This window comes from Lissotriton helveticus, chromosome 4_1 (assembly GCF_964261635.1).
Source record: "Lissotriton helveticus chromosome 4_1, aLisHel1.1, whole genome shotgun sequence".
NCBI classification, from domain to species: domain Eukaryota; kingdom Metazoa; phylum Chordata; class Amphibia; order Caudata; family Salamandridae; genus Lissotriton; species Lissotriton helveticus.
The window spans coordinates 1,851,879,958-1,851,893,904 of NC_136063.1; the positions used below are offsets into that span (position 1 = coordinate 1,851,879,958).

Genomic DNA, 13,947 nt, shown 5'->3' on the forward strand with positions numbered 1-13,947 from the left:
ATCGCCACCCATTGCCCAGCCCCGCCTTCAGGCCGCCGCTCCCCGGCCAGCAGGCCATTTGAGCCGTGCACACCACTCCGGGCTTGCTTCCGTTGAGCGCCGGGCGCCACAGTGTCCACCCCCTGCAGGCGTCTCTCGGGCAGTGGGCACGCAGCTCAGCAGCAATCGCCAGTTGTCTCCACCGCTCTGCTCCGCTCCACTCCCAGGGTCTGCCGTCCGGTCGTAGCAGGACTCCTCTCGGCGGCGGCCCTGCCGGAGGACGCTCAGGCCGCGGCCGTGTCGGACGCGGATCCCCGGTGACGGGACCCGAAAGAAGGGTACCCCCAGTACCAGCTCCGTGGGGCGATCGACAGCTGCCCCCTTTTGAGCGCAGATGGGCACCAGGGAGTGCAAAAATCAAAGCTTTAAGCCAGGTGGCGGCGGAGGGACAGAAGGACACGTCCTACACCGCCGCCATCTTGGCGACGCCCCCTACAACTTTATTTTTTATCGTTGATCGGTGCTGCACTACACGTTGACGAATCTCTTGCATAGTTTTGCCAATGTAAATCCTTGGGCAAGGACAAACAATTGCATAAAGGACGTTTATTATCTTGTAGTTGGAAAATTGTTTCCTTGTCCACTTAATGTCGTCATGAATAAAGTCACTACCCACTATTGTGCTTCTACAATTCGTCCAGGTACCACATTTATAGTGGTCAGTCAATGGCTTCATATTGAACATTGCTGAGAGGTCTTTTTTTTCTGGAAGGGGATAAGTCTGCTCTTACAATTCGTTGTCCAATGCTCGCATTCTTCTTCATAGCGAAGAGTGGGACATCAATCCCAAGGTCAGAATTCTGTAAAAAGTGCCAATTTTTTGGTACAATTGACCAAAATGAATTAGTGTGTGATCCATAGGCGAAAAACACACCAACTTCTCCATCTTGGGTTTAACTTTTTTGGTAAGATTATAGACTCCTCTCCGAAGGCTTCCGGGGGTAGTTCGGCGTCTCCTCAATGCCCGGCAATGCCGGATCTGTCCATGCCTCTTCCCCTCTTGGAATTTGTGGCCCAGCGGACTCCCCACCTCCTCAGGAGCCCCATGAGGATCCTCATTCGTCAATGGGGCTTCCTTCTTTTGGGCATTGGTCGCATCCTCAGTTCATTACTCAACCTCCGTGGGGTGCGATGCTTAGTTTACAGCCCTTACCCATGGATGAGTTGCTGTCCCCTCCTCGTAGGGCTACCGAAGCCGGAGCGGCTTTCATTAGGGTTGTCTCCTTGGCCGCTCGTGTTCTGAGTATGCAACCTCCTTCGGTCCCCCTTCCAGTTGACCCTCTGCTGGATGTCCTCCACCACGGTTCGGGGAATGTGGAGCCGTGTCTACTTTTCGAAGCTTCTCTTTATGATGGCCTTTTGGGCACCTGGGCTCCACATGATCCAGTTTGCTTATTTGTTCACTCAGATATTCAGGGGTTTGTCCTGCAAACTGTTTTCCCTTCCTTGCCTCAGCTGCTGCTTCCTCCCTCCCAGGAGTCCAGATGGCTGGACTCTTGGGACCGTAACATTTTCTCCTCCACTAGCGCAGCTCTTCGAACACTAAATACAGTATGTGTCTTGGCTCGGGCTACTTATGCCCTTTGGAACTTTGCTGAGCCTCATCTATCGGCCACTTCTGAGGGCATGCTTGTTGACCTCCTTCATCTTCTCCGTGATGGCCGTTATTTGACGGAATATACAATCCGCTCCCCCTTGGATACAGCGGATTCCTTAGGCTGTGCTATGGCTGGTTCGGTTGCCCTACGGCGCCATGCTTGGTTACGGGATGGCGTCTTTCTGGAGAATATCCGGGAACGCCTTTGATGGGGTCCATTTGTTTGATGCCCACGCTGATTCGGCTGTTCAGCGCCTCCTTGCAGGATTTTGTCCTCCCCCATAGGTCTGTATTACGCAGGTCTCCATTTGACATGATCTGGGGTGGTTATCCTTTTATTTAGCATCTACCAGTTGCACTATGCATTTTTTTTTTAGGCTGGCGGTAAGCCTACTGTGGCAGTGTTCCACAGGTTGTTTGTGTTCTGCCCTCTGACTGTTGTTTGCCCTAAAAGGTGTTCCCCCATGGTTCTTGGGGATGTGCCATACTCCAAGTGGGGTACCTGTATGCTATTATTTAGCTCTGCTATGCGTCAGGCGGGCATGGAGGCCCCTTTGGGCTCTCTACATCCAATGACGCCATTGTCTTAACGTTGCTAAGTGCTCAGTGTTGTGCCGTTTGGCGATATCTCCTATACGCCATGGGTCTCCCCTTGCTTGAGCCTTGCATATTTCTAGCAGGTTTAAGTGCACTTTGGTGCCTTTTCCTACATCTTCGGAAATAAGGGTTCCTTGTGTTTCACTCCCTGGGGTGGTCCCCCCGCTTCACAATGCTTCTTTCTTGGTGTTCATATCCTAAACAGTCCCACTCTTCTTCTGTGGGGGGTGGATTTCCCCTCACAGTCCGAGGAAGTGGTCTGGAGATCAGAGGTTCTTCTCAACAGTTATGCATGTTCCTATTCACAGCTCCTATTGGCACTTTCGGTGCCTCTGCGACCACTTCCTTTGGATGTGTCTTTTTCACTGGGCGTCATCCTACTCTACGTCTCCTGTGCCTGCGGGACAGCTCCTCTGATGCAGGTCGTCCCAGGTGCTGCACCCTGCTTCTCAGTATTTCGCGGGTGAGTTCTCACCTCGGCCTTCAAGCTCCCTGGATGGGCAGTTCCATGCTCATTTTAGCTTTGCTAACTTATAGTCTTCGTGGCTGTCTGCTCGGTGCATGTTTTAGTTGTGGTCTGCTTCAACGAGCTTCAGAGTGATACTGTTTGCCTTTTGGTGACTAGGTGTGCACTTGACGTGTCTTTTGTTCCCGCCTGCACTTCTAAGATGTTGCTCAGTTCCTGCCTCTGCCCTTCGCTTCCTGGATGTGGCCTCTCCTGCCTCCCTTGTGTGGGCTAGCCTGGTAGGCTCTGGTTACATTTCTTCTTGTTATCCTCTGGCTTTCGTTGGTGTCCACTTAGTGCACCATTAAACCGGGAGTAGTCCTTCTTCCTCCTTCGTTCTGGACTCTCTCTTCTGTTCTGGAATTTTGCTAGTGCTCTTTATACATCTCATATGAAGATGGGTATTGTGTCGCGCCATTCTGGCAGTTTGGGATGCCTTGTGTTTTGCTCTTTCAAGCTACTTGGGTTGCTGTCTGTCTGTTATGCCACAGCCTTCTCCATAGTCTGTCACTCTGTTGCTGGCTCAGTGCTTCGGGCACTTTCTTTTGTTCTGTCTCAGACCCACCTCCCCTTTGGGGTATGGCTGTGGTATCTATTCTAAGTTAAGGAATCTGCGACTAGATTTCTCTATCAGATGTACGAGTTACTTACCTTCGGTAACGATGTATCTGGTAGATATGTTTTCTAGCTGCAGATTCCTTAACGCCCACCCAACCTCCCCGTTCTGCGAGGACCTTGCCAGGTGGGTTTTTCCACTTTGCCTCCTTTCAGTTGCCATTAGTTTTCTTTCAGGGTGCTCACATTGTTGTGCCCTCTTTAAGAATTTCCATAGGCAGCTGCCTCTCTCCAGGTGGCTTCTTTCCTGTAAATCGGTGCCCTTTGATTCGCCTTCATCATGAGTTTCTTCTTCTCCTGTTGCTTCCCTCCCTCCCACCTTCTCCACTGAGTCAGGACTCTTGTCTTCTCTATAGTCGCCTTCTTTGGTGGTCTGCTGGGCTATGTTTCGGCCTTCCTTTGCTATAGGGTGAATACCATTCTTTTCACACCGTCTCGCAGTAGACTGTTGTTCTTCCCGTGCCCCGTCCTTGTTGGCCGGCACGGTTCTACATGGTATTAGCAATCTACATTTGCTTGTTGAGATATTCTTCCCTTGCTACTCAGCCTTTGGGGAGGGTCCATGCTTCGCTTTGCGGGTTTTTTTTCTCAGAGCTTGCTCTGCCTTTACTTCTTCTTGTATATGTAGACAGGGTCTGATACTGTCTTTTATGATGGTGTTTTGCACCATCCACCTTCTTTTTTTTTTTACGGATTTTTCATCCTTCTCACACTGTTCCCATACTTTCACAGTTTTGTTGGTGCCTCCGCGTTGTGCCACTGAAAAGTTTCTCAGAAGAAAACTGACGTCAGCTCGCTGTGATGGATTGATAGGACCTCGCTGACGTCACGTCCGTGGACGACATCAGGGCAGAGTCGCGTGGCACCGTCCCGCGGCGCGCAGAGGTGCTGCTGCAAAAAATAATCCGTATCCAGTCTGATGCCTGGGGATATTCTAAGTTAAGGAATCTGCGGCTAGACAACGTCTCTACCAGATACATCGTTACCGAAGGTAAGTAACTCGTACTTCTCGCCTGCAACGTGTGAATTTATTTAGCCAGTCAATCAGGTACTTTTTTGAGAAGTCATCCCTTAGCTTGTATAATTGGGACATTTAGAGTCCTTCCTCATGTATAATTAAATGCCCCCCCTTTTAGTTTCTTAGATGAACCAGTCCACGCCCTGAAGAGAATTCCGCAAACCAGCTTGGGAATCGAAACACGTTAGCATTACACAAACGCAGGGACTTTCGCACTTAACTAAGTTTTCATCAGTAGAAATGGTATTTGCATTGTCTCACTACTGGGTTCAAGGTATTTTTTCCCCGTGGGTAGCAGCTTCACAAATTTGTTACACAATGTGGATGCTAAAGGATGACCTAGTAGCTGCTCTTTTTGTGAACTAAGACTCATGATATAAAGTTTAGATAATTGTTGTTGTCTATCACGCTTCATGTATTGTTTGTTTCATCACATTACTTCATCACAAAATCTGTATGTTTTTGTTATTTTTTGCATAATGTATACTTTGTATTTGCCTGAAACGTATCCGCACTTATCTGACCCATGATTAAATGTTTAGTAAAGTGTAAAGAATGAAGTAGCAAATAAATGCTTCAAGTCCATAGCATTTGATTTGATGGCCTTTAGTCTGTTAAATTGGCTAAGCTGCATTTGAATGTTACGTATAGGGCACCTCTTTCTCTTAGTTCCACTGCTAGGCATTGCAAGTGATCAGGAAGCCATCTTAAAAGTATGTGCTGGGCACTGATCATTACGAGTTACCCAGCTACATAATGACTTCACTGAAAATACTGATGTTTGGTATCAAACATATTCTAGTAATAAATCCATACTGTTGCCACTACAGGATTTATTATGACATGCACCCAGTGGTGACATTAGTGGTGCCCCTTGAAACCCTACTTGTAACATCGTGTGCTGGCTGACTTGTATTTCCCAGCCTGCCACACCAGACGAGTTTCTGACCCCCTGCAAGTGAGATCCTATGCTCTCAGGGGTCAGAAACAATGCCTGCTCCAGTGGAAGGTGTTCACACCTTCTCCAGCAGTATGGCTAGCAGATTAGCATCTCAAGGTCAAAGGCTTCAACGCCCCTACCGCCTTTGAAATGCAACCCCAGCTTCCCCAAGACCTGGGAACACCACCCCCTGCCCTGAGGCTTATTGAGCACCAGAGCAGGCAGGAAATTAGATAGTCAGAAGGCGTGTCACACTTACAGACTACACACACCCCTAAGGTGGGCCACCTGAAGGGGACAATCAAAGAAACGTTTCACCATCTTGGTTTTGGTGAAACTTGAAACTCTGGGTCAGGAATTAATTAATTGATTTGATAACGCCCACAGCTCACCACAACCAGATATCTCGCTGCACAGAAGTGCTAAAACCCAATCTAAAACAGAACAGAGTATGCCTAATTCTCACAGGAAATGGTAATTTAGGGGTGTAGACACCCCAGGTGTTGGTAGCCCATTGTCTTCTACCATACACTCTCCTAAATGCCCCTATATTCAGTATTTAGGGGTCCATTGACACCAGAGAGACAGATTTGTCTACCTGGGAACCGAAGAAGACAAAGAGGAGCCGTCACTGAGCTCAGAAGACCAATACCGAACTTGCACCAAACCCTCCCTGTCTGTTGTAACCTCGACAATTGCACATAGCTCACTCGTCCAAAAGCTGTGCACCCTCCTAAGCCCTTGGAGGACTGTCCAGCACTTCAACGACCACTTAGCATCTACCTTAGAGTGAAAAAGCCATCCCCCTGCATCTGCAGGCACTGATTACACTTGTCCAGTACACCGTTTTGCTGGCCCACCAAGGGAGCATCACAACAGGAAAAGGTTTTCGTAGTTCCAAGAGGTTAACTCCATCTCTCCACCGAGCCCTACAGCTGTGGTTATCGACAACCGACTGTGCCCCCTCGTTCCAAAGACCAATACAATTCGAGCCCCCTTTGTGTTCTGCTGGACTTGTCCCAAAGCTCTCCCTTGCAGCCTTTGTCTCTAGGTGGCGATTGACTTCAAAGGTGTAGCGCTCACGGCTACCAACCAATCCAGCACCTCTGCACCTGGGCACACCAAGGCAGGTAAACTAAAGCTGGTGGTGGGTCTTTGAACCTTGGCCCCTTTGCACCTTAAGTTCCAAAGTGTGCCCCTGAACTTCGGCTACAAGTATCTCTTTGCAGTATATACCTTTCCTCCCATAGGATAATAACTATACTGCGTTCAAGGCTTATACCTTAAAAACCGTTAAATGAGCATTTTACTGTTTCCTTGTAAAAGGCATAACTCTGAAAGTACTTGCCTGATTTCGATTATCTTGATGTCTAAAAATATATAAAAATTGGTGTTATTTTTATATATCAGTCTCAGATTTCTTCTATGTATGTGTACCATTTATTGAATCTGTCTGTGCATCAAATGCTTAACACTCCCCTCTGATAAGTGTAAGCTGCTCGACCACACTACCACAAATAGAACACCTGGGATTATTAAAGTAAGCCCCTGTAAACCAATAAGGGTTGTCTGGACTTTTTGCATTGTGTGCCCTTACTTTTGCACACTACATAAAAAGCAAGTTTCCTTACAAGTATCCAAGAGAAAGAGCATTACCGAAGGTAAGTAACTTTCTCTTCTGGTGTATACTCTTGCTCCCCTCCTTATTCCTCATGGCCTACCTGATGTCCTTTTCTGTGCAGTGGACATTTGGCTATTAATGAGATCCAGAGTAGATTATGCTTAGTTTACTGTCTGTTTCACTTCAATAATTGTCACCTCATCTGAGGGCCTTGGAAATATGGAGGACAACTGACATTCTAGAAGAAGCACCTCCCCAGGCGTGGTGTCCCCTGGGTGCTTAGTGAGAAAAATACACTAGGGTGGAGTCATCCAAAATTGATCAAAATTAGTATGTGTTTGTCTGTTTTCAGAAAAATTGAATTTATTATTTGCTCATAATTTGGGAATAACTGACTTTATTATGAACAGAAACTTTACATAGCAAATGTGTGAGGGAAACACAGCATAATTTCATGAAACAGTATTTATGAATCATAAATACTATTTCGTGAAATTATGCAGTGTTTCCTTCACACATTATTTACTATGTACAGTTTCTGTTCATAATACCAACGTCACTTATTCCCAAATTGTTGATAAATGCGGGCAGGTGATTCAGCCAGGTCTGCATTGAATGAGATGAGATAGGTTCCCTCATCTCACATCGATGTTTAACATTCCCCCGATGAAGAGCTGCCTCTAGCCCAAAATGCATTGGGACCAAAAACAATTTATCAACAATTTGGGAATAACCAACTCTTTGTTATTAGGAACAGAAACTGTACATAGCAAATAATGTGTAAATGAAACACAGCATACGATTTTCATGAAACAGGATTTATGAGCAAATAATAAATTCCATTTTCTGAAAACAGACAAACGCGTTTTAATTTTAATCAATTGTGGATGACTCCACTCTAGTTGATTTTTTTCGCTGTGCATCCAGGGGACACCACCCCCTGGGTGGTGCTTCTTCTAAACATTTCAACGCTCAAGAATCAGAGAGCGATACCCTGTCTGCACGGTCAATCTCATTGAAATTACAGGAACAACCAAGCCAGCGGATTACTCCTTAGTGTGCATGAACCTCCACATTGGGCAACTGACATTAACATAGAGCAGTGGTACCTACATAAGGCTCCTTATTGCCATGTCCGGGGCGGTACTGAGGTTCTAGTAAAACTGATTGCCCCGAATACCAATGCACAGGGGGTTTGGAAGCTTTTTCTGTTTCCTTCTGTAATCTTAAGGCATTGAAAAGGTGAGAATTCTTCTTGTAGATAGTTTCATATATCTTTTAATCAAAATGAGGGAGATGGAAAGCCGATCCATTCAGTTTCCAAGGTATATTCAATAATCAATTGGGAAAGGATCACTTGTCCTGCACAACCTTAAGTATCTTGCAGGAGCGGGGGTGCGTCCCAAATTAAAAGACCCTCATGCACGTGATGGGTATGTTGGTGTTGTAGCTGTGTATCTTGGTTCTCCGCTTTTTAATCACGTGTGTGCATAATCATCAGGTCGATCAGGTTAGCGCCTCCCTGTTCTGATTTCTGGCGCGTTTTTTACATTTATTTATTTATCACCTTCTTTGGATAATCTCGGGCTTCCAGTTTTCTGCACAGGTCGTCAGCTGTGACTTATACTCAGTGATGTTAATCCTTTTATTCATACTCTAAGTGCATCCACTGCTCATAAAAAGTATCTTAAGATGCACTAGACTAGAGTTTACTAGACCCGAACCCAGACTTATTAAAGTTGCTTTCTGGTTTTCCGGGCCTTTTTAACAATTCCTTATCACTGGCTCACTACTGTTTCAACCTTGGGTCAATACCTCCTGGTGGAGGTTGCATAACCTGATCGACCTGATGATTATGCACACACGTGATTAAAAAGCGGAGAACCAAGATACACCGCTACAACACCAACATACCCATCACGTGCATGAGGGTCTTTTAATTTGGGACGCACCCCCAGCTCCTGCAAGATACCTAAGGTTGTGCAGGACAAGTGATCCTTTCCCAATTGATTATTGGATAGTTTCATATAGACAGTGTTACGAAAGGTAAGTTCCCTATTCTTTAACCCCTTTAAAGTATTTTGTTGCTATTGTTTCAGATTATAATTTTTTTTATAATCTGGGCCTTTAATGCAGTTAATCTGTTTACTCTGTGTATTTTGTATCTCTTTTCAGCTTTTGTAAGTCCATTTGCTGTTCCTGTTGACCTTAGTGCCTATCCTCTCTATTGCACTGTAATTGCTTATCCAACTGATCTTCATACAATCCGACGGAGACTTGAAAACCGGTTCTACAGGTAGGCTCATTTGTCACCAGATTAATCTTTTTTTTTCGAAATGTTTTCTCTGTTGCTTTTTATTCTTACTTGCCTCCTAAACATTTTTTACTTTTCCTCAACCACCATAAATTACAACCTTTCCTGAAGATAAAATGATTGCTTTCTCAGTTTACTGAGTAATCTTGGCAGTTTACTGTTAAGATTTTGCTGTGGTAAAGAATAGATTGCCAAAGAAAATTATGACTACTACTTGTATTGCTGGATGCCACTAATGAATCAGAATGTCTTAGTGGTGCTATATGCTACTGCCTACATGCGACAATAACCTAGCACTTGCTAGCTCTGCCCCTTAGCGCTCTCCTCACCTCATAAATGAATTGTGTAAAATGTAGGCGTTTCAGTGTTTGAACAACTCACACAAGCATTTCCCATCATTGTCTCCCATGTTGGGACATAGTTCCCAGATGTAGGGAGGATCCAGAAAATTATTCACAGCCACAAAGGTTTAGAGTGGCTGTACAGTGACTGTCTCAAGTACAATGGTTCTGACCAAGTTTGAAATTGACATCCTCATTAAGAAATATAAAGTTGCTTGTGCCTCATAACCACTGTTATTTTTTTCAGAGCCACTTTGAACCCTTTGACTATTGTTTTTCTACTTTCCTTTGAGCTCATGTAACCCCCAAAGGGCGTCAAGCATTAAGCCATGCAAAGATGGTAACAGACTATGCCTCTGGATGATACTCACTAGTGCTGCATGTGGAGCCTCTTACCGTTTCACCTTGGGGCCTGTGTATCATCAAACTGTACCAGTCTAGACTGTCTGTAATTGAATGACCAAAGTATGCTTCTCTTGTTCTCCCTGCGATAGACTTCACACAATCTTCCCTGATCAATTAGCCTTTTCAGCCTAAAACGTGCACGCTTTGCATTGCCTTCAATGGCAACGCATGCATGTTGGCGATTCCCTTGGTGCTGGCTCCCGCAAGGAAATCTGGCGAAGGCCCCCTCCTCTCTCCCACTGCTGCTGCGCGAGGCGAGCGCTAGCGCTTGCGCTTGTGCTTGTGCTTGTTTCTAATGTCATTACTGCTTCAGTAGTCCATAGGAGTGCATGTCTTGAGCATGTCATGGCTTGCACACTTTCCTGTGCTACCCTCTAAGACCCACCACTCCCGAAGTTCATCCGTGGTGTTCCAGGTGCCGGATGCAGCCTTGGTGAGGCATTGTTCTCCTCCCCGATACACCCCCCTCTTCCCGATGCTTCTCCACAGAGGGCCAGGTGCTGCCTCTAGCCTTGGCAATGCTCTGGAAGTTGCACTGTTCAGCCCCGCTGCCCTCCATGGTCATATCTGCAATTAGCTTTTCCAATGCAAAAGGCTTTGAAACTCCTGTGGTCCTGGCAAAGCCAATAGTGGCGATTGGTGGTGTTAAAAGTACGCAAAAAAAATGACAGTTGTTTTCTATACTTTCGTGATGACCGTCGCATTGTGTTACACAATAGGTGTTGCCTGGTCAAGGCAACGAATGTGACGACACAACACCGCCATCCTGAAAGAAAACAAAGCAAGGTTTTCATTGCTCTATCTTTTTATACCTGACCATCCAGCCATTCGAATTGGTAAGGCAAGACCTATTGGCTTTGCTAATGATTGCTAGGGTCTGTTTTGTTTGATTGAAAACACAGATATTCAAACCAGAGTCCCTGTAAATGAAGGAGTTACCTAAAATAGGTCATATTCATCTTTTTGCAAACAAAAAACAGGTCACTACATTTAATGTGCTTCTGGTTTGCCCAGTCTACCCACCAGCAGCACAGAAGCCACAGGACATTCTCCATACCTCCTCTCCGGTCTGCCCTCAAGGTATTGGGGGGGCCCAAGGCAAGGCCAGCCTTCCCAGGTCAGGGGTAGCTAGGCTTCTACCTGCCGGGAGGGGGGAGGGTGCGGTTGGGGGCCGGTGTAGAGGAGAGGGGCCAGGAGACCAAAACAATTTCCCACTGAGATTATGCTACATCTGTGAATAAGTACTTAAGACTGCAATGAAAATAATAGTATTCCATCACGAGCAGGTATTGTTCCTGTAGACACTCTTCTCGGCATGATAGTATGAATTGTATACATTCTGGAACATATACTCTAGTGACATTATATTCAACCTGACAAGCAGTATTTGGAAACAACAGTGCAGAGCTGCCCTCTGTACCCACTGCTTCCACTCCAGCACTCCTTAGACTGCCCCACATTCTAGTAATCCTTGGAAGCAATGCCAAAGGTCCTACCCTCTGGTGTTAATTGGGAGAGCCATAGGAAACTGAATGCAGCTACCCCATGGCCTATGAACCCCCTGCGGCAAGTCAATTGCCATCTACCGCGGCCAGGGGATCATTTCTTAACTTAAAGGTATTGTGGGGCCACTTATAGGGCGCGCACATCTTTGGTTTTCATAGAGGGCACACTGAATTCTAAGCATTCAGGAAACACACAGAGAAGAAACTTTTATTGGAGATATTCTACAATCGATACAATAAAAAATGTAATAGGATAAGCCGGGAAATCGACACAGACATAAATACACATGGGTAAAATGCAACTAAATTGTTGACATTGTGAAATCGGAGAGATACACTTTACTGCACAATTAATAGATATAGAATAACCACTTGCAGGGGTCGAAAAATGTACTCGCCCGCTCGCAAATGCGAGTGATTTTCCCGAAGGGCGAGTCAGTTTCAAGGCCTACTTGACCGGCCTGGCGAGTGCTATCTGGCAGTGGTGCAGTAGCATGTGAAGGCTCTAGGGGGCAGCATGCGGCGGCAACGAGTGCACGCACCAACTTAGTGGTGGTGGTGCGGTGCGCGGTGAAGGCTCTAGGGGGCAGCATGCATGCACCACCTAACTTAGTGGTGGTGGTGTGGTGCGCTGTATGGGTCCCAGGGACGTCAATCTTGTAGCGCGCGAAAGCGCTACCAATGACGGCCCTGGCCTGCCCCCGCGCTGTGCTGCTTAAAGCAGCAGTGACGTAGCACGCCACCACGCGCTCTCTTCGGTGCAGTCGGGACGGCGATTTGGCTAGCAGAGGTGAGTCGTTTTTTCCACACCAAAACCTTCTATATAATCACATGTAACCCAACATCTCCCAAAGGCGTTCTTAAATCATGACTGTCCACGCCGTTCCGTTATACATTCATCCCTTTCCTTCTTCCTCCTCAAGCTCCACCACAACTCCCCCCCATACCTTACTTTCCTCCCCCCAACTCTCCTTCACATTTTGAAGCCCATTAACACCGGACCTAAACACACTGAAATGTTACCCATGTCAGACATTCAGTTTGCGCATAGTTTATTTCCCGCCTGTTGCTCCTTAAACTATTAGGTCCAGCATGCACCATGAATAGCAAATGCCACGAGGTTCATGTCCTTGAATATATTTCTCCGATTTTGAGAACGTAGGGCAGTTGAATACGCTCATGAATTGATATACTATGTAAATAGTGTGGGGAACTGAGATTAAATGTACATGTTTTGATTCAGCTAAGTGACTCAATTCGAGAGGCAAGGGTGCTATGATACATATGTGATAGTTATGGGGACCTATTGTGTTCTCCCTAGTAGTTGCTGCTGTAAGGAATACTTCTCAGAAAATACAAATACAAAGATTGCGCCAGAGATAAATAATAGTGCTCGAAACGCTGTGCTGTGGAATCAGATCAGACCGCTGACACGTAAAGATGTCCCTCATAATACCTAGGAGTAATGTTTCTCTGACTAATTCGACACAGATAGAGTCCTTCGGAACACTGCCATTTAATAATGATCCTAGTCTGTCTGAACACTGTGACATTGAAAGGCACCAGAGTTGGAACCAATGCAGACTAGGCGCTCTTACATATTCATCTCCCTCGACCCGATAATTACACAAGAACCCCCCTCTGTTTAACGGAACGTCGTGCTAAAGGGCTTCATTTTGACAGACTTTTTATTTGTTCTTCTTGAAAGCGTTTTGGTTTCTCATGCTGCATTTGGCAAAGCGCTTTCTCCAGCAGCAGGGGCTCTAACCACAAATGTTTACCGTCTAAACCTTTGTGCGATGTATTTGTTACCATATAATCAACATTATCTTTCTTCCAAGATTGCACAATAAAGACCTCTGAATATTTACCCAGTTAGTTAAGACCCAATATATTTTTGATGTAATATGTTTCAGTTGTTTACACATACGATCTGTGTTATTAGTCTTGGCTACCAAAGTTACAGCACTAAATTGCAGAAATTTAATATCTCCTGACAAGAACCATTAAATTAGAAAATGTGACAATTTTTAGATCTGTATGTTTGTCTTTACCTTTTAGGGCCTAAGAGTGATCAGATTTGCTTTGCAAATGGCTATAAAATATCCACTGATTATTTTTAAATGTACATGTGCACACATCTTTTAGTTTCTGCTAGTTCTGTTATTTGGTGCCTGATGTAAATCGGTATCTAACATAATTGGGGAATAAACGTATTTTACCCCTAAACAATGACATTGCTTGATCTACAGTTTTAAATTACACAAACATAATTTGTGACATTTCCTGACATTCAGGATCCCCCAAAATGCAGCTTTTTCTTCTCGTCATTCAACATCTTCCCAAGGCCGCTGAAATATAGGATCAAGGAGTTCATATTCAATTACCAGTGGTACGCTAACAAATAATATCAAACTAAGAATGTAAGGGAGGGGTAACAAAGCAGGTCC

At 45.5% G+C, this 13,947-nt stretch overlaps 1 protein-coding gene across 2 annotated transcripts in view; it reads left to right on the plus strand.

Annotated features, from left to right (window-relative positions):
- The window catches only part of BRWD3 (bromodomain and WD repeat domain containing 3), a 1,637,103-nt gene that overhangs the window by 1,188,863 nt on the left and 434,293 nt on the right, over window positions 1-13,947 (plus strand). For both annotated transcript variants that reach the window (XM_078688510.1, XM_078688511.1), the window contains one exon: window positions 9,108-9,228. In XM_078688510.1, the coding sequence (XP_078544636.1) occupies window positions 9,108-9,228 (121 nt within the window). The remainder of the gene's footprint in view (window positions 1-9,107; window positions 9,229-13,947) is intronic.